General features: G+C 36.2%; 1 protein-coding gene across 2 annotated transcripts in view; it reads right to left on the reverse strand.

Annotated features, from left to right (window-relative positions):
• LOC125238709 (segmentation polarity homeobox protein engrailed-like) overlaps positions 1–22,376 on the reverse strand; it is a 38,896-nt gene extending 16,520 nt beyond the window's left edge. For both annotated transcript variants that reach the window (XM_048146115.1, XM_048146114.1), the window contains exon 1: positions 21,498–22,376. In XM_048146115.1, coding sequence (XP_048002072.1) covers positions 21,498–22,239 — 742 coding nt within the window. In that variant the 5' untranslated portion in view covers positions 22,240–22,376. The remainder of the gene's footprint in view (positions 1–21,497) is intronic.
• Positions 22,377–25,797: the final 3,421 nt, after the last annotated feature.

Consider the following 25,797-nt stretch of genomic DNA (forward strand, 5'->3'; position numbering starts at 1 on the left):
TCGATTGTACCTAAGTCTCATCGCGTCATTGGTAAATATGTATTGTAATAAATATGCTAAAGAATTTCAATCCCGTGATTAAAAGCCAAAAGTAGTCTTCAATTTCATATTAACTTACTTATATTTTGCGTTAGTAACAAAGAAAGATCCTCTTAAAATGAAAAATGTTATTTCGTTATACCTATAATCTCAATTCCGATTAAATATACCGCATCCATTGCTTTCAACATCGATGTACTAAAACAATCACTTTGTACCGAAAGTGCCTGTAATCTTAACATGCCCCAACATTGCCGGCTCGCTTCCAAAACGACATGTATACACGAAATTCTACTATGTGTAAACTTGTAATGTGCGTGAGTAGGTTTGGAAGTAATGTGGGTATATATATCTAGAGGTAAAAACTGATGGCGTAAACATTATAAAACACAGTTTGCCTATTTTATCTATGACATCATATATATGTATTTATATAAATGACATTTTCATGATATAGATGTATATAAGCTTACGGTAAGCAATTACTGTTGCCCACGGACACCTGCAAAACCAGGAGTTTTATTTCAAGTGCATAACCATTTTGGGGGATAATATCCTGCCCAGTAGATATCTGTAGGCACTGGTCTCACCGCGAGCTAGTAAACTATGAGCTATCGGCTATAAAAACGAACAAGAGATAATCACTCCCGTGTAAAAAAGAGACACGGCGATGTTTATAGTTACTCGCCCAGCGGTGAGCTATCAATATCGCCGTGTCTCTTTTATTTGCACGGTAGTGCTCATCTTTTGTTCGTTTTTATAGCCGATAGCTCATAGCTTACTAGCTCGCTCATGGACCAGTGCCATATTCCGATATGCTATGCAAGTATGCATAATAATAGACTTTTGAAGAGCGAGGACTTTGGGTCAAGAGAAAATACTTTTTTTTTTATTGTCTTGAAACCTAATACAATGTAACTAAACTTATACTAAGTTACATGTTACATTATTACTTGTTATTACTGATATTAGGTTTGTATCAGCTTTACTACTTAGGAGTCTCTGTCTCCTGAACTAGGTCTAAGCCTGTGACTCAGGATGCAGTGATTCCTCGGAGGAAAGAGAAAAAAAAAACACAAAGTATCTTATTAGGTATGGATAAAGAATGATGAAAATATGTGATACTATATGTATGAACAAAAGGAAAAACAAAAAAAATATTGAGACAAAGCTAGGATTAAGTTTTTGAACAAATTATAAGTAGATTTTTATTATACATACTAGCTTTTGCCCGCGGCATCACTCGCGTTAAAAAGTAGCCTATATCACTCTCCATCCCTTCAACTATCTCCACGTAAAAAATCACGTCAATTCATGGCTCCGTTTTGCCGTGAAAGACGGACAAACAAACAGACACACGTTTCCAGTTATAATATTAGTATGGATGTATCAACAAGAATCACATAGGTATTTTTATTAGATTAGCTTTTCATTGAGATGGTCCAAATATCCATAATTTTCAAATATCCATGATTTAGGAGGAGGTAGGGCATAGCGAATGATATTCCGCTTTGTGTGGTAGGGCACAGCACAGCGGATATCGTCTCGCTCGAATCTAGAGCAGAGCCCAACTGGGGTAGTACCTCCGCCTTACAGAAGACCGCAGCCAAATAGCACTAGACCCTGTGGTGTGGAGCCGATTAAATGAAACACATGTACGATTCCGTAGACGACTGTATTAAGACTGTCTATACAATGTGGCATGCAAACTTAACTCTATGTCCATACTATACTATAATATAAACTACGTACACACCTCATCTGGGGGGTGGTTGAAAAAAATAAATTGAATGTATACATTTCAATTTTTTTTTAAACACACAATAAAAGGACATGAGCTTCATTATGTATTACTCGTATTACGAGTGGAAATACTTTTCCTTAATATTAAATCAATGTAATTATACTGTAAGCTACTACAATTCTAGTTGTTACATCATTAGGTATTTAACAATACAATGTAAAAAAATTCGTATAAGCAATAATGTATGACCTATTGTCACATATTGAAAGGCTTAGTCCTATTTTTATGAACAAGATCAACCTTGTCATCTAATTCTAACTTAACATTTATTCCAGTATCCTCGATTACTTTATAAGGTCCTTTAAAAAGGTTATCGAATTTTTTGCCGGTTTCAGATTTAACTAAAACCAGATCACCCTTTTTATAAGTAACCGAATTTACTAACTTATCATAGTAACATTTTCGCAACTCTTTAGTTCTTAACAAATTTTCCTTAGCGTCTTTATGAGCTAACTGTAGTCTATATTTCAGTTCCAATGCATAATTATCAGGGTTATATATAGGTTCAACAGCTTTAATCAGATTACTAGGAGTTTTACACTTTTTTCCGAAAACCAACTCAAATGGGGAATAATTTGTGGCTGAATTTATTGTTGTATTAAAAGCGAAACACCAGAACGGTAACCAGTGGCTCCACGTATCGGGATGTCCATCGCACTGAGCTCGCATAAACGCAGCTAGGTGTTTGTGCATGTTTTCCAACGCACCTATGGATTGGTGGTGATACGCGGTCGAATTAAACTTATTTATTCCTAACAACTTACACACTTCATCCATAGTAGCTGACATGAACTCCGCCCCGCGGTCTGTCGACATCGCGTCGGGAATCCCGTATCTTAATATAAAGTTATTCACTAAGGCTCTTGCCACACTAACTGCATCCTTACGTTGCAATGGGTAAGCTTCAATATATTTGCTTAACTCACATTGCAGCGTTAGGATGTACTTGTTACCTTCAGTGTCCGTGTCCAGCGGTCCTAGGATATCGAGGTATAATTTCTCGAATGCTGACGCTGCTGTAGTTGTGATAGCCATTGGTTGTCGTATGTTTTTAGAGTGTTTCGTTACTTGGCATTTACTGCATTTTTTCACGAATTTTCTAACATCACTCTCTAAACTCGGCCAATAATATTTAGATTATATGTTACTTACCATTCGGCGAACGCCGGCATGTCCGCTCGTTGGTAGTAAATGATAGTCGTTAATGATAACTCGTCTCTCATCCTTGTCATCTATTCTTATTATATTTCCTAGTATTTTTATTCTTGGTCCGGACCAATTTTTAATCGACTTTATTTCATTTAACAAAGTTTTTATGAATAACGCGTTTTTAATATCTTTTACTATACATAACTCCTCTACTTTTATTTGTTTACAAAAATCACTTAACATATTCACAAATACGGCTCGCGTGAAGTGTGACATATAGTTAAGGTTTATGTAAAGACGTAATTTACTCTCGGCGTACGCAAAACAATCTTTTTCTCTTGTAATTAATTCTTTTTTCTTAACTTTCTTAACTCTTCTTCAGATTCAAACAACATTTCTATGCAGTTATTAGGTTTTCTTAATATTTCCGCAATTCTTGGTTGATCGGGCCTTGAATTCTCGGATGTACTAAGATTACCACGTATGTCATCACTTGGTGTATTACTTTGTATTAACTTTCTACTCTGTGCTCTCGTCATAACAGTAACTTGCTCGCCCATACTTTTTAACTCGTCCGATGTAATTGTAATTCGACTTAATGCATCCGCTGCAACGTTTGTTTTTCCCTTTATGTATACTATTTTATAATTATATTCCTCCAATTGAATTATAAGCTTTATCAACCTGCTTGATGGGTCTTTCATGCTATAAAGATACAGAAGTGGCTTGTGATCCGTCATGATTGTAAACTGTTTTCCGAACAAATAAGGTCTAAAATAGCGAATACTCCAAGTAATTGCTAAAAGCTCTTTCTGAATGACTGGGTAATTTAACTCGGCCTTATTCAAGGGCCTGCTAGCGTAAGCTATAGGTCTCATATCTTTGTTACAAAGTACAGAACCGATTGACCTTGCAGATGCGTCAGTTTGTAAAATATATTCATTATCTGGGGAAAAATCTGGGTATTGTAAAATTGGCGGTGTTATGAGTTTTGTTTTTAATTTGCTAAAGGCATTTTGGCATTCGTCTGTCCATTTAAATTCTACATTTTTCCTACATAATTTGTTTAATGGTAGTGTTATCTCTGCGAAATTTGGGATAAATCTTCGGTAGTAATTGCAAAACGCTACGAAGCGTCTAACCTCGTCACTGTTGGATGGTGTTGGGTAATTTTCTAAAACTTTTGTTTTCTGTGGATCGGGTAACACACCTTCTGCTGAAACTATGTGTCCTAAATATAGTAACTGTTTTTTCAGGAATTCGCATTTTTGTGGGTTAATTTTAAGGTTAACTTTCCGTAATCTCTCCAATACATCAGTTAAGTTTCTATTATGCTGGTCCATATTTCTACCGAAAACAATTAGGTCGTCCATATATACAAAGCACTTTTCGTAAGAAAGGCCTGACATTGCTATTGACATTACACGTGAAAATGCACTTGCACTCAGTTTTAGGCCCATGGGGAGTCTTTTCATGCGGAATTGACCTTGGCTTGTTGAAAATGAAGTGATATTTCTGCTATCGTCATTCAAGGATGTTTGGTAGTAAGACTGTTGTAAATCAAGATGACTAAAATATATTGCACCGGATAGGGAATCTAAAATATCTAAAATATTTGGGAGGGGGAATTTATCGTCTTGAATAACATTATTTACTTTTCGGTAGTCTATGACTAATCTCCACTTTTTGTTATTGTCTTCAGATTTTTTAGGTACTAAAAGTATGGGACTATTCCAGTCGCTATTCGATTCCTCTATTATATCATCTTTGATCATTTGTTCGACCTGTTTATTAATTTCTGACTTCATTGACGCTGGTATCCTATAAGGTTTTGTATAAATGGGTTTAGTGTTTGGTTTCAATATTATGCTTTGGCTCAATATATTGGTAGTTCCTAACTTGTCACCGTCCAAGTAAAAAACGTCGGCGTATTTTGCACATATTGACTCTATTAGTTTACGATCTGTGTCATTTAAATGATTGAACTTTATTAACGACAGTAACCTTTTCACTCTTTCTAGCCCATTTTCTGATTTTTTAAAATTGCAAATATCATAATTATCCAAACTTTCCAAAACGGGTTCGAAAATAGGTAACTTTATATCTTCGTTCCCTGTGTTTAAAATTCGTACCGGTATTCTACCCTGCTTAACTTTACTTATACTCCCCGCTAAAAATATATTTTCGGCTAATTTCCTTGAGTTTACGACATAAACTTTTCCTAAATCGAATGATTTTACTTTAATTAAATGTGATGATTCACTTCTAGCCGGTAATGACAAAAAAGTTTCGCTATCGCTGCCTCTTTGTATTTGTAACACACACCTTTCGTTCCCACGGTGTAAAGTGAGTTCGTCAGTCGTAAGGTCTATAATTGCACTATAAGTTCTCATAAAGTCAAGTCCGAGAACACCGTTCGCATGACATGGCATATCATGATCCTGCAATATATGAAATCTATGTACAAATGATATTGTATTACCGTAGTTTAAAGTCACGTCAGCAACATGTGTACTTATGATACTACCACCAACGCCTGATATTATAGTACTCTTCTCATATATCCGTGATTCTATGGGAACTTTACTTTGTTGTAGAATTGATATACGTGCGCCATTGTCAATCATGAGAATAAGATTTTTGCTACCGGCGGTGAAATTTATGTAGTCTAATCCGTCACATATGGTTAAAACTTTATGATCGAAAAAACTGTATTCTGTCTGTCTCGTCTCTTGTTGTATCGTGGGAGGTCTGCGGTTCGTGTGTACATGTATACACGTTCCCTTGGCGTCCACGGCTCGCTCGAGTTCCGCTATGTCCCCTAAAAATCGCACGTTGTCCGCGACCCCTATGGAAATTATTGCTAGGGACAGTACCTCTATTTGTGGAGTAGCGGGTCCATGTGTTTTGGTAGGCTCGAGCTCGATTATACTGGTAGCTCGTCCCGCGCCCGCGCCAGGCGTAGCGCTGGGGCTGCTGTGTACCTCGCGTGTAGCCGCGGTTCACATTCATGATTACGGGCTCGTGCTGGGGTCGTGCCAGCTCTTCATCCTGGGCCGCTCTGACGGCCTCCTTCAGCTCAGTGTATTCTCTTGCAGCTAGAATGGTACTGAGACGGCGGTTTCTCAACCCATCTGTAAATTTTTTTATGGCCAGGGACTCGTTGATTGGTCTTAAAATATCACAAGCGGCCGATTTCCCGTCGGCTTGCGCTATCGTTAGACCAATGAACAACTCCTCTATTTTATCACCGTATTGGACAATAGACATATCCTTTTGTGATATATTATTTAACTGTAGCAAAAGAGAGTTTGCGGATTTCTTGGGTAGCAAATATTTTTTTATATCGGCTACTAGTTGGGTAGCGGTGTCATATTTAGACTTAAGTTTTAACTGTGCAATTTTGTTGAGTCGTGTTTTTAGAACAAAAGAAATCAGCAATTTCTTTTCGCTACTATCTGTTAACATGTCATCTAAAATTTCTATTCCTGCTATCATTCTTTCGACAGTTTCCTCTTTATCATCTAAAATTGGGATTATGCTATTAGCTTCTCGTATTTCAAATTGTTTCGCCATTGTAGTTGGTTTTACGGATACACTTTCTATAGCTTTATACTGTAAAATTTTATTATAAACTTCGTCTATTTTCTCGCACAATAATTCCGAACTTACACATTCTTTTGACAGGTCATCGACATGAAGAGATGCAATTATCTGTTTATAGTCCTCATATATTAATTGCGCATCATTGATTTTTTCTAAACCTAGCTTTTGTTGCCGTTTAACCTCACCTAATTTTCGTAGATCAACTCTTATTTTTTCTAACTTATCGTATATATTTTTTAAATCTAAATCCATACCCTTGACATCACTTTGACGTACAGAAACTTTCACACTTTCCACTTCACACGCGCGTAATCACGTTAAAGTTCATCCTCTGTCCTTCCGTCTCTCGTGCTCTGCTTAAACACCTTCCTCCGCCTCGTCTGTGGTTGGCGTCGACCTCTTCATTGACAGCCTGGTCTGCAGACGTGTCCATACTTCTCGCCTCACTGCTTTCTGCACATATTTTTCATGTGCTTTCTTTAAGAACTTGTACAGTCCGCAGCAAACGATGAGAGCCAAAACCACGAACAACACGGTTATAAGAATGTTATTTATTCTAGTATGCTCGTTTGTGCCTGTTGCGTCGTTTGATCCAACCGCATTTTGGGTTATAACGACCTCTTTCTCCTCCTGTTTGCTGTAGCTGTTACCCATGTTATTTATTAAATTTTTATTTAGTGTATTTCACTTGGTAATTTAATTATGTCCCTCGTGCAATCACTTGTGCATTTGCTCGCGTCTCACTGTTACTTATATATTCACACGACTAAAAATGCTGATGTCAGGCGCCCTCGTCGCGGCGGCGCTCGCGTAAAACGATGTCACGGTCGCCATGTGGTGTGGAGCCGATTAAATGAAACACATGTACGATTCCGTAGACGACTGTATTAAGACTGTCTATACAATGTGGCATGCAAACTTAACTCTATGTCCATACTATACTATAATATAAACTACGTACACACCTCAACCCTACTCATAGTGTTGTGTTCCTGCCGGTGAGTAAGGCTGCCAGAGCTCAACGAGGGTGCGGTGTGCTGGTGACGGGAGGACTTACGGAACTAACTTGTTCCGTATATTGTCCTTTAGAGTCGTCGGCAACCCGAACCCTCCTTGGAACTTGTACACTCCTTTTTGCTGTGTACTTAACACAGCAAAAGGGAATGTACAAGTTTCTAATGGGGTGGCAACGCGCATGTGACACTGTTTGCGTTGCATGCGTTCATAGGTTACGGTGACCGCTTTCCATCAGGCGGACCGTATGCTTGTTTGCCACCGACGTAGTATAAAAAAAAAAAAAAATTTGGACCGGTGGGAAAATAAAGCAGTCTCTTCGAAAAATTCACAAAAATCGTTTAAATTAATCGCACATAGTCGAATAATTACGTGTAAATATCAGGCATTGGTGCCGAGGCCACCTAAACCGAAATCAAGTCATTACGGGATGCCGGCCGGCAAAAACATTGCCGGCCTGGTGGCCTGCTGGCCTGTTCTTAGTACTGTAGGGGTGGGATGATGTGTATTGACTATTTGGATTTTTACATGATTTGAGACACAAAAGTGACACGTTAGCTAAGTTTAGCACATTAGCTTAGCCATAACGTTACGTGGAGTTTCCATTATGCTTTATACAAACTTTTTCTTGTGATCATCAAAACATCATTCATGGTTCTAGTTACTTATTATCCTATTCTTGATCAGATCCACCATCATATAAAACGGTCTGCTTATATTGACCGAGATATACTCCGTGATTACCGTTTTGATTTTTGTCGAGCTCCCGATATTTCGACGCCATTCTCAAAATGACAAGCGGTAAGAGATTTTTTACAATCTGATTTATAACGTCACTATGACCATAAATTAAATATAACAAGATACCATCCCATACATTAAAATGCGACCGCCTACGAACGCGATTGCCGCCACCGATTATTTGTAGATTGGCATTAAGTATCAATTCCGAGCCGTAAATCTATGTAAAAAGTGACACTTAACGCCATCTACAAGTATAATCGAAAGCTACAAGACATTTTTTTTGTGGCGCCATCTATGTGTGGTGGAGTATAAGCGCGGTCTTAGGCGGTCGCATTTTAATGTATGGGATGGTATGATCTTGTTATATTTAATTCTACATTAATGACATAGTTCTACAGTGGCCTAGGGTTCCAATTGGTTGACTGTACATGCATCGTGATCAGTTGATCACGGAAAACTAACTGCCTGATTAATGAAAATAACCGTGAATCATTAAAAACTCTTGAAGTGTCTGAAGCCAGTCAGTGACCATGCTTTAACCCATACCACAGTATAATAAAGAGTACTATCGTACAGTATGGCCACTCCCACTCCCCGCTGAAAGTGCCGCCCACCCCCTCTCGGTTACCTCACAGTTACCGCCTGTCAAAATCGCGAACAGTCGACCTGTCATATTTCACTCATACAAGCATAGTACGTGTTCACCTACACGAGCTAAGACTGTGCGAGGAATGCGCCTCTTTCAATATATTTGATCGCCAGTGTCCGAGGTGTGCCCATACTATAAAAGCACGCCTCGGACAATGACGATCAAATATATGAAAGAGGCGCGTTCCTACGCACACAGTCTTAGCTCGTGTAGGTGAACGCGTACCATGCTTGTATGAGTGAGATATGACAGGTCGACTGGCCCCGTAGCGAAATGGCATTTCTGTGACGCGAAACGAAATCGAACTCTGTCTCGACAATATGCAAGAGCGATAGAGATAGATAGCTACGAAAGAGATAATAACATTATCGTGAGCGTTTCGTGAGCGTTTGTATATTCCGCTTCTCACACTGGTCGGGTTTTTGACAGGCGGTAACTGTAGCGTAACCGAGAGCGGGTGGGCGGTTTCAGCGGGGAGCGGGAGTGGCCATACTGTACTATTATAATAGTTCTTTATCAAACTGTGATAAAATCCTGTCAGGAACTAAACCCAAGAATTAATTGGTGATTAGTTGAACTAATCACCAATTAGTGTGTAGTCAAGTGTGAGTTTACACTTCGGTTAGTTATGTCCTAACACATTACTTTCAACGCTGGTATATTATGTGTGGAAATTAGTTGCGTGAGGCACTGGTCCCACCGCGAGCTAGTAAGCTATGAGCTATAAAAACGAACAAAAGATAAGCACTCCCGTGCAAATAAAAGAGACACGGCGATATTGATAGCTCACCGCTGGGCGAGTAACTATAAACATCGCCGTGTCTCTTTTATTTACACGGGGATGACCTTTTGTTCGTTTTTATAGCCGATAGCTCATAGTTTACTACCACCGACCAATTCCTGAGGCTGGCAAAGTTGTTACATATATACACTACTTGAAGTGCTGAAAATTTTTAAAGTTGCATTTCATGGCAAAATAGTTATAATCGTGCGATTTTAATTTCTGCAAAACGATGAACAATACACGCGTGAAGAAATTCGTAAATCGTGACGATTTAAAACACTTCCCAAGATCTTTTCGTGCTTCCTCTTTTTCGCACTTGTATCTATTTACTACTGGCTTTTTCCCGCGGCTTCGCTCGCGTCAGAAAGGGACAAAAAGTATCCCATGTCACTCTCCATCCCTTCAACTATCTCCACTTAAAAAATCACGTCAATTCGTCGCTCCGTTTTGCCGTGAAAGACGGACAAACAAACAATTATAAGTATGGATTCCGTTCCCGGACGTGTTACTACATCGCCATTAATTTGATTTTAATGTAAATAGAATCCAACAAATCATTATTATTGAACAATTAGTCTGACAGCTATATAAATATTATCATTTTTTGTTTTATGTCATACTTAACCTCTGAGAATCGAAAGACAATCGATTATGAATAATCGATTTGAATCATGACTTGGAGCTACTTTCAATTGTTTTTTTTTTCAACTAACGGGGCGATGAAGTGTTAAACGGTAAAAAGAGCCTCTATAACTCTATAATGTTGTCTTTGGTCAACTCTTTACTCATGAAATAAAACTATGAAAATGAATCATGTCGATAATGATTCAAATATAAAGCTTGTAAAAATAAACTAACTCGGTTCTGATGGCGTATTTTTTTTTTTTCAATCTTTATTTGGGGGCTTTTTCGTTCGGCGTAATAAAAAGTTGTGAGTTGTAAGATCCATGTAATACCAAGTCGGTTAATTTATTCAGTCCCTACTTAAAAGGACATTCTGCCATATGATATTACGTAAATACTTAAATAGTTTATAGCTAACATAACAACATCTTATAGCGACCATATCAATATTTAAAAAAAATGAAAAAAAAAACTCCCCAACATAGTGGCCCGATTTTCATGAATTATGGCCTAAAGAATACAACACAAAAAAAAACTAAATTTAAATCTGTTCATCCGTTCGGGAGCTACGATGCCACAGACAGACATACACACAGACAGACAGAAACGTCAAACTTATAACACCCCGTTGTTTTTGCGTCGGGGGTTAAAAATATACTATGATTTAAAGAAAATGGACTGATTTGGCCATCGCACTTACTTTTGGCTAAATTTACCTTATATTTTGTGTTCGGTCGATCGTCTAGTCCTACATAGTATTATATCGATAAATTAGACCGTTTTATCGAGCAGGGCAGCCCTAATTCGTTTTAACCAATTGACGCTGTTGCGGGAAGTACATTAATTAGTGAATTCGTGAGAGTACAGTCGTAATCAAAACTCAAAAGTGCTAAATAAACTAGCTCACAATATATATATTTTTTAAAGATATATCTGTAAAAAGAAAAGGACAAACATCTTAATTTTTTTATTATAAATGGGCTTACTCTTGACCACAGACTAGCCAAAGGCAAAGACGTGGCCTACGATGGAGTGAGCTCGCCCAGAAGATGCCTGTTCACTCTTGATTTAAAATTAATGCATTTGGTAAAGATATGCTAGATCCCAGAAACTTCCTAATAGTAATTGAAATGTATTGTTGATTTTTTACAATCTTTTTGTAGACAAAGTATAATAATAGAGATAGGAAAATTGGTTTTGGTACGAGTGAAAGTGAAAATCGTTTAATTGATATTTGTTTTGTTACATAAATAAACATGAAATTTCAAACACGAACAAAATATTCCATACAAAATTTTTATTTGACTCAATGTATCCAAAATTCCGGATATTTATAGTTAGTTTTTGTAATTTCAGATTTTCTATTGTAAATGTTGATGAAAGGAGCAGTTTTGTGTTAAATTTTTTTTTTGACGACCGGTCTGGCTCAGTCGGTAGTGACCCTGCCTGCTGAGCCGCGGCCCTGGGTTCGAATCTCGGTAAGGGCATTCATTTGTGTGATGAGCACAGATATTTGTTCCTGAGTCATGGATGTTTTCTATGTAAAGTATGTATTTATCTATTTAAGTATGTATATCGTCGCCTAGCACCCACAGTACAAGCTTTGCTTAGTTTGGGGCTAAGTTGATCTGTGTAAGGTGTCGCCCAATATTTATTTATTTATAAATATTTTTCCATATAAAAAGTAGGAAATCAGGAATTATATTTATATATATGAGTATATATCATATAACCTATCGTTATTTATGTAAAAATAGTATGTAATTGTATGTACGTTATATATTATATGTCTATAAGGTTTTGATTGATATTTCAAAATTGGTCTCTTAATGCACCGCCTACAATCTTCTCTGCTTTGCCCAAAGGTTGACTATTAGAGAATGCCTCATGGCATTAAGTTCGCCTTTTGTACATTAAGTTGTTCTTTTGTGCAATAAAGTTTAAATAAATAAATCAAAGAAACTAAATATGAATCAAGACAAATGTACGTAACACCGTCGTTCGCGACTGTACCTCAGTTTTTGTCGGCCCAACGGCAGCAATGTCGAATTCCCCCAGAGTTCTCAGATCGCATAAAATTGAACACCTTCCGGCAATATGTTTAAATTTATAACAAACCAGTTAGTCATACAAAAACTCTCAAAAAACCTCATACAATCAGCCTGGGTTCGAATCCCGGTAAGGGCATTTAATTGTGTGATAAGCACAGATATTTGCTCCTGAGTCATGGATGTTTTCTATGTATATAAGTACTAGGTTTTGCCCTCGGCTTCGCTCGCGTTAGATAGAGACAAAAAGTAGCCTATGTCACTCTCCATCCCTTTAACTATCTCCACTTAAAATATCACGTCAATTCGTCGCTCCGTTTTGCCTTGAAAGACGGACAGACACACACTTTCCCATTTATAATATTATTAAGTATGGATTTGTATACTATTTATGTCGTTGTCTGAGTACCCACAACACAATCCCTCTTAGTGCGTTTTCACATTATCCGATCCGACATCGGATGTCGGAAGGATTTCAAAGGCAAAATCAAAGATGGCGGCTTAAATGTATGGAATATCGGTCCTACATCCGATATCGGATCGGATAATGTGAAAACGCACTTAAGTTTACCGTGGGACTCATCAATCTGTGTATGAAGTCCTATACTATTTATTATTAATACTTCAAAATAGCATCAATTCAGTATGAATTTAGTTTAGTACTATCAAAGAGGATCAAGTATTATAGAGAGTTACTGTCAAAGTAAAATATGTAATCACCAGAGATCGGACGGATTTGCAACATTCTTAGTGACTTACGTCATTTTAATGACTTTTAGTATGAGATGACGCACAAAAATCCGATCTCTGGTAATCACAGTGCATAGACTGCCATCTCTCGAAAACTTTTAAACCTCAGTTTTGACAATTTGGCCCATATTCTTAGCTTGATATGTGTTAAAATGTCAAACGCCATCTAGCCGAGCGTCCCCCAAAGGTGTAACTCCATCTAGGATACCGTACATTTTTCTATATAGTTCCGAGGTACGTTTTTTTTTTAGACTAGCTTTTTTTTACGCTATGCTAATTTCTATACGGAGTTACATATCGTCACTACTTTAAAAAAACTTGTATCTTCGTCTGTCAATGAAAAGAAAATTGTAGTAAGTATGTATGAAATGCATATAGACTTACTGCGTTTTAACTTTGAGGAACAGCGTGAGATACGAGATTTTTTAAAAGTAGTGACGATATGTCTATGGTACTATTTTACTTAATTTCATGTCTATACTAGCTACTTTAATTCATGACATCATTAACCAATGAAAGAGCAAGATTGTTGAAAATGTTGAATTCATTTTATTCATTAATTCAACCTATAATTGAAATACAACGAGGTGAAAAGACATCATAGAGTTTTATTACGCTTACAATGTAATAAGTCGATAGTAGCGACCTCATAAATCGATATAATCGCGAGTATAATCATCGATTATCGTCGGAAAACGATATGCTGGTAAAAAACCGATTTACATAAACTAGTTTGGTAAAAAAAAACTATGCTACTTTGTGAAGTTATGATCGAGCGGCATTCGACATTGTTTATTACTAAGTCGTGACATTTCTAATATACTGACATCGACAAAATGTGCACGTCAGGAAATTTGCAAGGAAAATTTATCTTATTAGAAAAGAAATATAAAAGCAAATTTAAAAACACCTTATTAGAAAAAAAGAAATAAGTGAACACATTCTTATTGGATAAGATATTCAAGTTGGTTTACAATATACATTATACGTGGGTATAAACTATAATTATTCCTCTGTTATAGTCAACTCTTTTTATAAACTTACCTACTTATGTTAAAAATTTGTTGTAACTTAAGTACAAACCCATTTTTTTTGGGTCACCTTACACAGATCAGCCTAGCCCCAAACTAAGCAAAGCTTATACTTACGGGTGCTAAGTGACGATATACATACTTAAATACATATGTACATACTTATATACATAGAACACATCCATGACTTAGGAATAAATATCCGTGCTCATCACACAAATAAATGCTCTTACCGGGATTCGAACCCAGGACCGCGGCTTAGCAGGCAGGGTCACTACCGACTAAGCCAGACCGGTCGTCATTTATTATTAACATTGTCCATAATTAAAATAAAGCTTTATAAGCCTTATATAAAATACATAATTAGGTAACGGTATCTAATAAGACAATAACTCGATCAAACAATCATACTTTTCATCGGAAACAATAAATTGCCGCAAAAACATTAAAACCGCCTAGTTAGTAACCACATACTCGTTAACGTAACTCGGCCAAAACACCACAATTCATTATTTAATTACTATAGTTCCACAAAGTGCAACGCTAAATACGCGCGTCACGAAAAAAAGGAAATTAACTAGCAACACTGAACGCTGCCGCGGTACGCACACCTTTTTTGCCACTGGCAACTGGGCGTGCCGCCATTATGTTACCAAGATGGCGGCGAAGAAAAAAAATTATAATCGCGCGAAATAATTGCTCCTAAATTGTTTCATTACTTCACCTGCTTTAAATTGCTGTCGATAAATTTAAAGACATTCGATTTTTTATTTTATTGTAACGGTATAAAAGCTATGCGGGCAATGATGAAGCGTTTATGTATATTTGTGAGCGTGTAAGGGAATAAGGTAAGTGTCATTGTGTGAATGTCACGCTCTTTAATAGATTTTAAACTTTGACAGTATTAAGATAAGGTTCATATCTGATTGAAGGTGATTGGAAAGTGTGAATAAATATTGCAATATTCGCTGCAAAATAACCAGTAATTATGTTGTCAATTCGCATTTTTATTTTTAAATGGACGCGTTTCAGTAGACGGGTCTCGCGGTTTTAATAAAAATAAGAACAAGTTCTTTATGATATAATTGGTCTTGTTACCGTAGGCCTTTTCAATTTCATGATGTCATTAAATTTTCTTTTTACGAATTCAATTTAAAAGCGGCATCTACTTAAACAATTTGGTTGTAATTACTTTAAAAAAATGACAATGGCACAGTTTAAAAGGTGCAAGATTAACAGGAAAAAAACTAGTTAATTGTATTGATTCACATCATTGTTTTTAAATCGAGGCAAAGTCAATATGGTACATTTTCTTCGAAGCGTGTCTACGTAATTTAAAAAAAAAACTAATGTATGACTGCTTAGCTACCGGCAGCGGTAGATTACGAAGAAACTGACGTACTAACAACCTTTTGATCTTTTTTCGACTTACGAAAATTATTAAGTATATTCTTATTACCAGTTATTTCTGATGATATTTACTTGCTACTTGGAACTATAAGTATAGTGTAACTATACGTTTTTAGGTTTATAATTTTATAGTACGAAATTATATAAAATGGAGTACTTAGAAGTAAGTAGCTCGTTTTCTACTCTTGAAAAACCGATATGATGTTTAAAGCCCTAAATAGTCCTATTAGCCCCAATAAAGAATCTTACTCACCCCACGCTTTTATTCTTTTCTATCAAGTTATAGTATACTAGCTTTTGCCCACGGCTTCACGCGCGTTAGAAAGAGACAAAAAGTAGCCTATGCCACTTTCTATCCCTTCAACGAATCCACTTAAAAAAAAAACCGGCCAAGTGCGAGTCGGACTCGCGCACCGAGGGTTCCGTACAAACCTGCAAGGTTTACAAAGTTCGTTCATTACGACAATCGAGTCATAATATATATTTTGTAATGTAACTAAAAATTTAAGGTTTTCGGAATTTTTCCTTTATGTGTGCTATAAAACGTTGCTTCATGCCAAATTTCAAGATTCTAGGTCGACTGGAAGTACCCTTTAGGTTTTGATTCCCTTGCGAGTACTTGCGAGTTTCAAAATATGCAGCTTAAATTGCTGTTTCTTTTGATTGCGTTGACATAGAAGTTTGATTTTGTTACAGCTTAAAGGTATTATAGACCTGAGTATTTGGTATGAATTTCAATTTAATACCTCTACGCGTTTATGAGGAAATGGGTAGTAAGGTTAAAATTATTAAAAAAAAATATATTATGTGATGTAACTAAAAATTTATGGTTTTCGTAATTTTTCCTTTATCTATGCTATAAGACGTTGCTTCGTACCAAATTTCAAGATTCTGAGTTCACGGGAAGCACCCTGTAGGTTTTGATTCCCTTGCAAGTGTCGAAAATTTGCGGCATAAACGGCTCTATCTTTTGATTGCGTTGGCTTAGAAGTTTGATTTTTTCACAGCTTCAAGGGACAGTAGACCTGAGTAATTGATATAAATTTCAGCTTCATACCTCCACGCGTTCCTGAGAAAAAGGGTCTTGACAGACGGACGGACGGACAGACGGACAACAAAGTGATCCTATAAGGGTTCCGTTTTTTCCTTTTGAGGTACGGAACCCTAAAAAAAACACGTCAATGCGGCGTCCGTTTTGCCGTGAAAGACGGACAAACAAACAGACACACACACTTTCCCATTTATAATATTAGTAAGGATTGCACTCCACATTGTACAGTCAGCAACAAATCTATGAATACAGCCAAAGTGTCAAAATTATGTATACAGAACTTTAATGCTTGTATACATTAAGATGTGTATACATATGTTTGGCACTTTATATAATTTATAATGGAGGAAAGTACTCAGCCTTCAATTTCCGCCAAATTAGCCCGCCAAGTTCTAACTCGAGATAATTTTGACAGAATGTCAAAAGCTGTCTTTTAAAACAAATAGAACAATGACAATGACAACAATAGGCGGTGAGGTAGTCATTGTTTGTCAGTCATCACTGTCTTGACATATGTCACGACTGTCACTGTGAATATTTAAATGACTACTCGGTATTTTGCCTAAAGAGGAAATACGCGAAATAATTGATTTAGGAATGACGTACTAGTTTCAGATTCAATCCTTGGTAACCAATGCATGTTAGATCCTAAGAAATACAAAACTAATTAGCACGTAAGGTTTAACTGTCAGTGTTAATTTTATGCAATAAATTGAATTGAATTGAACCAATTTTAACAGAATTATAAACATTTGCATTTTGTAAAGGTTATTAACATCCACACACAGCTTATAAAAACAAAATCCGACGGCAAAGGAGCATAACTCAAAAACCGAAATAACGAGTAATAAGCAATTTTTTTAAAAATATATTTGAGTCTCAGGGGAGTTTTATAGTTAAAATGAGCCTATAATATAAACAAAATAATCTAAACAATGATGCACTTATATTTAGTAAAAATGGTAATGTTTTTACTTAAGCCATAAAAAAGTAAGTTTTTCTTCTGTATATTTAGCGAATTTGCATAAAGTTAATGGTTTAATTGCTTAATAAGAATAAACTATAAATTTTTTTGTTAGTATACTTAATAAGTATATGAGTGAAAATTTGGACCCCCAACGAAGTGTAGTGAAAAATGATGATTTTTGTTAGTGTGATTTTTGTTTTTGTTATTATTTTTGTTGATTTGTTCTAGACTAAAATAAATAATACCTACGGCAGCCAACATATGATATGAGAATAGGTATTGGTAACTTATTCCATTTCTCTAGATTGTCAATAATATCATTAACATCATTAACATGCGTACAAAATGTAATAAGTAGAATGAAAAAAAAAAACTTTTTTGTTTTGATTTGTATTTTTTTTAATAAATACAGCGAGTTTTTTTTTAATAATAAGTCGATGCTTGGTCAGATATTTGTGCTTCCTCGGCCGCTCCGATACATCTGTTGGCGACCGTATCAGTATTCTGACACCAGCTAGGACTCATGAATAATATAATAGATCCAATGTATTCAAACACGGCTAACAGCTGTTGGTAACAGAATAATCGGAAACATTATAATCACAAAACGGTCAAATATAAATAAAACAGTAGTTTGAATTGTCTTTTTGTGACTTGAGTCATGATTTCGTCTAGCTTTTTTAAAATGATCATTTTAATTTTATTTTATTTTATATACCTAAAGAATTTTATCGCATCAAAAAAGAATTTTTTTTCTCAAATAAAAAAAAACTGAAATCTGACCGTTAAATAAGTTTAGTTTTAGGTCATCATCATCTTCCTTGCGTTATCCCGGCATTTGCCACGGCTAATGGGAGACTGGGGTCCCCTTACCACTGGACCATAGGGTCCCCACCTAATATGCAAAAAATATCTTCTATACATTTGCAATTGCCAGTACGGGCGACATTTGTATAAAGAACGCCTGTTGTTACCTCTGTTTAATTGTTTTTTTGTTTTGTGTTTCATGTGCATTACCTACTTGTAAACTATATGAGACTATCATTTGCCCAAGGCTTCGCTCGCGTTAGAAAGAGACAAAAAGTAGCCTATGTCACTCTCCATCCCTTCAACTATCTTCACTTAAAAAATCACGTCAATTCGTCGCTCCGTTTTGTCGTGAAAGACGGACAAGCAAACAGACACACACACTTTCCCATTTATGATATTGGTATAAATGTGCAATAAAGAGACCTGTATTCTATACGCGCATGCTTTTATGTCAGTGTCAAGTCCGAAGTATCTAAGTGTACATATCTAACTATTTTGGTTTGAACGCTATAAACGGAACCATCACAGGCCGCAAGAATCCCGAATGCGGGCGTAACTCACGACTATTTAACTTTACTATTATGCTTTATTAACAATATTAACCACATAATCGTGTTTAACTATGCTTTATCGGCTTTTAACGGTTAACTGGTTGAGTTAACACTTGAGGGCCTAAGCAAATTGGTACACGTTTCAAATTTAATGTACAGATCCTTATCTTAAGGTGATGTTAGACGGGCAACACAATTGCCAGCAATTCACATACCATTGCCGCGTTTGCTCCATAGTTAGTTGGTGCGTATTGAACAAACGCGGCAATGGTATGTGAATTGCTGGCAATCGTGTTGCCCATGTAACAGCACCATTACAGCTTTTTCCTAAAAAAATGACCCAAAAAACACAAAACAGTAAACTAACATAACTTTTTTTTACAAAATACACGGAATCTTAACATTATAGGACAAAACGAATAGGAAAACTGCTACTTTTTTTTTCAATTAAAACAAAATTTTACTTTCATATAAAATATTGATGTCTGCAAAAGTACATGATGACAATTGGAGTTGCACGCGTCGATAGACTACGGAGATTGCTTACCACCAGGCGGGCAGTATGCTTGTTTGCCACCGACGTAGTATTAAAATAAGATCTATTATCCACTTTTCTTACATTTCTTCATTTTCTCTTTTCTGCGTTCAGTTGAAATAATTAAAAACGTGTTTAAAAACCGGTCTACAAATCAACAACCTAACCGTAGATATTACCTTGGTAAAATCTTATTTACCATCTAGGTAGGTAAACGTCTTGTTTAGGTACCAATTCCTACCTACATCTGGAAATATCTAGAACAGAAATATCCGTCTCGTCCGTTTACCCTTATACAGCCTGGCAAAAAAAAGAGTAGAATATAATAGGGGCGCCACCGTCTATATAAACCGTTTTGCATGTGGCAGCTATTGAGTCATTTGAAAACAGTGTTGCTATCATTAAAAAAAAAGTTCCAAGCCAAGCTCCTTGCCAAGCTGTACCTACCTAAGAACTAGGTAAAAGACACAACGTCACAAGAGTGATATGAGTCACAGAAAATCAATAAAAAAAGGGTGTTTTCCTAATAACTGAAGTCGTAAAATTTCAATTATCATAAATACAAGGGCGTCCAAGTGACTAGCATGATGAATTTGCGAAACCACAACGCTTTGTATGCCAAATAACGTTAACCACAAGTACAGGAAAACAACAAATGGTTGTTTTACAAGCATTCTCCTTTAACTAGACGTAACCAAATTAATGTCTTTAAAATCTAACATATTTTTTACCCGAAGAGAAATGAAAAAATGGAAAAGACATTATGAAGATTTTTTGTCCAAATTCTAGATATTCAATATCAACCAAATTTATTTAAATGATAGGAAAACATAAGCAAAATATCATTCATGCAGGACTCACTTAGTCATATTATATTCTTTCGCATAATAAACATTTTTTTTCCTTTTTTTTATTTCTGCAGTTATGCAGTTCTACCCCAAGGCCAAATACCCATAGGAGAAATATTATAGGAGAAGCGTCACGTTTTTATGATTCCAAAAATGATTAGTAAAATGCATCTTTAATAGTAAAAGCCTAAAGGACCGTGTACAAAACAAACAAAATAGAAAAAGAAAAGTTTTTATAACACCTAAAGACTTCTGATGTAATTACGTTAAGATTATTTTAATTATATTTACTTCAACCACGTTTACTGTTTGTTTATGCACTTCACGCCTTTATGCCTACATATTTATTAACAAAGCGTGATAATAATATGGCTAAGCAAACATAATGATATGATCACTTTTCCGTCGGTATTGATTACTAAACCGGTTTTAAGACTTTCAGTACTACACCAAGGATAAATGTTCAATAATAAAGTATTTTTGTCTCTAACTGTTATAGTCCATTTCAAATACGAAGGCCCGATGGCACTTGAGACGGTCAATTAGCGTTAACAATAGGATTAGTGATAACAAAAGATACCTGATTGCACCGACAAAAAGATTGCACCGACGCGTGCCAATTTGAAGTGGGCCTAATTAGATAACAAAAGGCAAACATTATGAGCCCTATTGTTAAGTTTCGAGTGCCATCGGGCCTTCGTATTTGAAATGGACTATAATTAAACAACTTTCTTGCTTAATTTACTTTTTAGATGTTGAACCAACGAACTTACAAGATATTTGATTTTAATCGAACTGGAAATAATTGTGTACACTTATTACTAATTGTCTAAACGACCAATGGTGAAAATAACTGGTTATAACACTAATAAATACGATAAAAACATTAAGGTAAACAACTAATAAACAGTAGCAAGCTATTACTGACCAACTACCGGTAATTATGTAAACATCTTGTCAATAACAATAAAAATAAACCATAAATTGCATCAAGGAGACACTCATCATTCTATTTTACTTACGTCAAGCCGTTTGCGCAAAATACAAAGCCAAATAAATTAAAAAGTAAATTTAAAAAGTTACCTGAGCTAGGTCTGTCACTATATCTCGTGCAGTACACCCAAGCAGGCCACAGATTAGCGTTTCCCTGGCCATTCGCTTCTGAACTGCCACACGTGGAAGGGGCCCCACTGGATGTTGAAGATACTATGGAACTTGCTGAATCTGGCCTCTTAGCTTCAACCGGCTTAGGAATCTCTTTCTCTTTTTGCACTTCCCCGATTTGCGAAACAGTCTGCCGTAAACCACCCAACGGAGGCAATCTGTTAAAGTCAGGCTCTTTAGATTTTAAATAATCGAAGCTGTACTTCTGGAAATCATTCTGTTTCGATAAATCGTAAGGTTTGTAGAGGATGCTATGGTTAGGCCCGACGGATTTCGGCCCTTCGATCTTGCTCGTTTTTCTTAAAGCATTTAAACCGAATTCGGGGTGTAGGATGTTGCTGATTGAGAAGTTGATTGGTAAGGCTGGTTGTTGTCTTTGAGTTGGTTTCGGGTCAAAATCTTGGTTGATAACAGGTTTGACATCAGGCGTTTCGGGTCTGTAGTAGTTCTGGTATTCTTGAGGGCTCGGCGGCGGTGAGTTAGGCTGGACCTTGACGATCGTCATCGGAGTGTTGCGTTCGTACCTCGGTTCAATTGTCGTGCAGGTGTACTGACTGGGCTGGCAATAAGTACCTAAGTTCTCTGCGTGCGGAGCCGGTACTCTCGCCACCGGTCCTGGACTGTTTGCCTGATTCGGACTGCAACGGTCTTCGAAAGCCATGTCTCAATATCACTCAATGTCTTTATTATACAGTCGATACACAGCTCACTTTCATCGATTTATGCATGTCAGTTTGTAATTCAAATTTGGAACGCGGCTGTCAGTTTGACAGATGGGACGACTGCGCACGACCGCGGCGGCCGACTGACTGAGCTGCTGAGGGGACACGCCCCTCAACAAACAAGCTTTTTTTCACCCTACCCCCTTCGGTTTCGTAGGCGTGATCCGTTTAGGCCCCGACGCTTTTGAAAGTGCTCCGTCTCTTTTTAACTTGTGTGTTTTACTGTGGGGTGAGTGGGACGGGTGTAGCAATTGATTTAACGTGATTGTGTATTTAGTGGGCACGGAGGGATTTGTGAATTCTGTTGTAAATTGGCGGTATGGCTCTTTTGCGTTCGTAATGTATCAATATCGTGCTTTTGAACTGAATTTCAATTAAAGCCTGACAGAATTATTATATTGATAGGCGTTTGATGAATTATTGAACGTTTTCTTCTTTTTAAATGTCATAGCGTAATTAAGTTGTTTTGGTATTTTTAGATTTTCTTATGATCAGTTTTTGTTCTTGGTAGATACAATGTTTTGTATGTTGTTAAAAAATTCCGGTTTACCTCATAGGCAATAGTACTTAAATGGTGAATTGTATTATTTGTATTTAAAAATAAATCGTTTAATATTAAGTATTCCAATAGAAAATAAAATGTATAAAAATGGGTAAACATCCAAATAGTTAATTAAATGAATTTTAAATATTATTGTACTTAATTATGCAGGTACTCCAAACTTAAAATTATATCAAACTAGCTTTTGCCCGCGGCTTCGCTCGCGTTAGAAAGAGATAAAAAGTAGCCTATGTCACTCTTCATCCTTTCAACTATCTCCACTTAAAAAATCACGACGATTCGTCGCTCCATTTTGCCATGAAAGGCGGACAAACAAACAGACACACACACTTTCCCATTTATAATATTAGTATGGATGTTTCAAATGTAAAATGTTTTTTAAAATGTTTTTTAGTTTTTTTTTTAATTATGATTTTATTAGTTAGGTAAATAAAAACAAAGTTATTTTGTCCATAATATAGGTAAGCTTACCTGGTATGGTCACTATAAATTCATTTTAAATTAAACATAAAAATATTTTTGATAGGTAGGTACTATTAACTAGATATTTTTATTCAACACTTTTTTGTTTTTTCTCCATTTCTTTGAAAAACGTTCTACTGTAAAAGGAAAAAACCTTCAAACATAAAGTTGCTTTTAACAGTGTAACTCAAAAAAACAGTGAAACCTTCGCATGTTAACGATCCATTGTCTCCCAGTTTTTTAGATTTTTTGAGTTATGCAGTTTTAGCTTAAGGCCACAAAATATAGTTTTTTCTTTTAATTTTCTTTTGTAGTCTGAAGTTTATTTACTAGTTCTAGTATTATATAATATATTTGGGATTTATAATTTTTGGTTTTGTAAATTGTACCTAAACATTTTATAGGTACCCACTACCTTATGAATATGATTAAATATCGTTTGCAAACGGAATGCTAACAATTACCCATATGTAATTTACATAATAAATAAATAAATATTACAGGACATTCTTACAGAGATTGACTGAGTCTCACGGTAAGATCAAGAAGGCTTGTGTTGTGGGCACTCAGACGACATATATAATATACAAATACATAGGAAACATCCATGACTCAGGAACAAATATCCGTGTTCATCACACAAATAAATGCCCTTACCGGGATTCCCAGGATCGCGGCTTAGCAGGCAAGGTCACTACGCGCTAGGCCATAGCCACACCTCGGACACTCGCGATCAAATATATTGAAAGAGGCGCATTCCTAGCACACAGTCTAAGCTCGTGTAGGTGAACGCGTACTATGCTTGTATGAGTGAAATATGACAGGTCGACTGTTCACGTTTTTGACAGGCGGTAACTGTGAGGTAACCGAGAGGGGGTGGGCGGCACTTTCAGCGGGGAGCGGGAGTGGCCATACTGTACGATAGTACTCTTTATTATACTGTGCCATAGCAGTCATCATCATATATACATAAAAATACGTTTCCTATATTTTTTGCCTGATTTTTTTCAGCAACTATTTAATAAACTTTACATTTTGTTTTAATAATTTGCCAAGGCTCATGGCATGGCATCCGCTTAGGCAACTAATCCCAGGATTTGGCGTAGACACTAGTTTTTACGAAAACGACTACCATCTGACATTCCAACCCAAAGGGTAAACTAGGTCTTATTCGGATAAGACCGGTTTCCTCGCGATTTTTTTCTTCACTGAAAAGCTAATGGCTCAGTTCCAAAAACTCTTGTAGGTGGTATTTGAACCCGCGACCTTCGGATGGTAATTCGCTCCTCAACCAAACATTCGGTCCATCAATAATACGCTTTATTTACATGAACATATTTACATCATTATATAAGAAACAAAGACTAAACTTAAAAGCTAGCTAGCTAGGTACCTAATGTCTAAAATAGCCCTTGAGGTATTGTGCTAAGGGGGTCTATATTAATTCGCATAACTGAATACTCCTAATATGAATTGGCATACCGTTTATTACGCATAACGTTTAATGCGCATATCATTATTTCGCATAACAGATTTCGTATAATGCTAATGCGCATAATGTAAATTGTTATAACGATGAATTGGTATAAGTATAATAAGCATAACTTTGTTTCGTAGAATGTTTAAATGGCATACAAGAAAATTATATTTTCACCACACTAACGGGTAACGGCTTACTTTTCTGTTCGAAAACAGATAGCAAAATTGCATTTTATCCACAAGAGTGCAAAGTAAAGAGTCATACAAATTTTAACTTGATGTCTTAAGCTAGCTGATAGAATTTTACCTATAAATGATGATTTTGAATCATAAATATTGAAGAAATCGATGGATTTGATTTAGTTTGATGTTTTATAGTCAGTATTTTGTTCGTGTTGGGGTGGTGAAAAATTTTGTGTTTCAAACTCGGTGGCAATGTTTAACGTGCCGTACGAAGGTTAATGTGCCTTGAAACCCTCGCAACGCTCAAGATTCCACTTTTTGAACCACTCGCTACGCTTGCGGTTCAATATTGGAATCTTCCGCTTGCTCGGGTATCAGTATTGGCACGTGCAATCTGCGAAAATCTGAACGATGAAATAATATTATTTAAATACTATCCATTTTCAATTTCTTTAGTAAGGTACAGCGGGGCAAATCTAGACTAAAAGGCAATTGTAACTAATCCATTTTTTCCATGATTACACTATTTCTCCATTATTCCATTATTACATGTATCCACTGAACACACCTACTACATAATTGGTACACACTCTATTTTCTGAAAAACACTTATGAAAAACTAAAAAACTTAATAAGTAATGTATAAATAAAATAAAGACTCCTTAACTCAAATAATCTTTTTAATTTAAGATTAGCAGTTAAGTTCATAAATGCATGTATGTTTCTTAAAAATAAACAGTTTTTTAGGGTTCCGTAGTCAACTAGGAACCCTTATAGTTTCGCCATGTCTGTCTGTCCGTCCGTCCGTCCG

Source organism: Leguminivora glycinivorella, chromosome 24, assembly GCF_023078275.1.
Source record: "Leguminivora glycinivorella isolate SPB_JAAS2020 chromosome 24, LegGlyc_1.1, whole genome shotgun sequence".
NCBI classification, from domain to species: domain Eukaryota; kingdom Metazoa; phylum Arthropoda; class Insecta; order Lepidoptera; family Tortricidae; genus Leguminivora; species Leguminivora glycinivorella.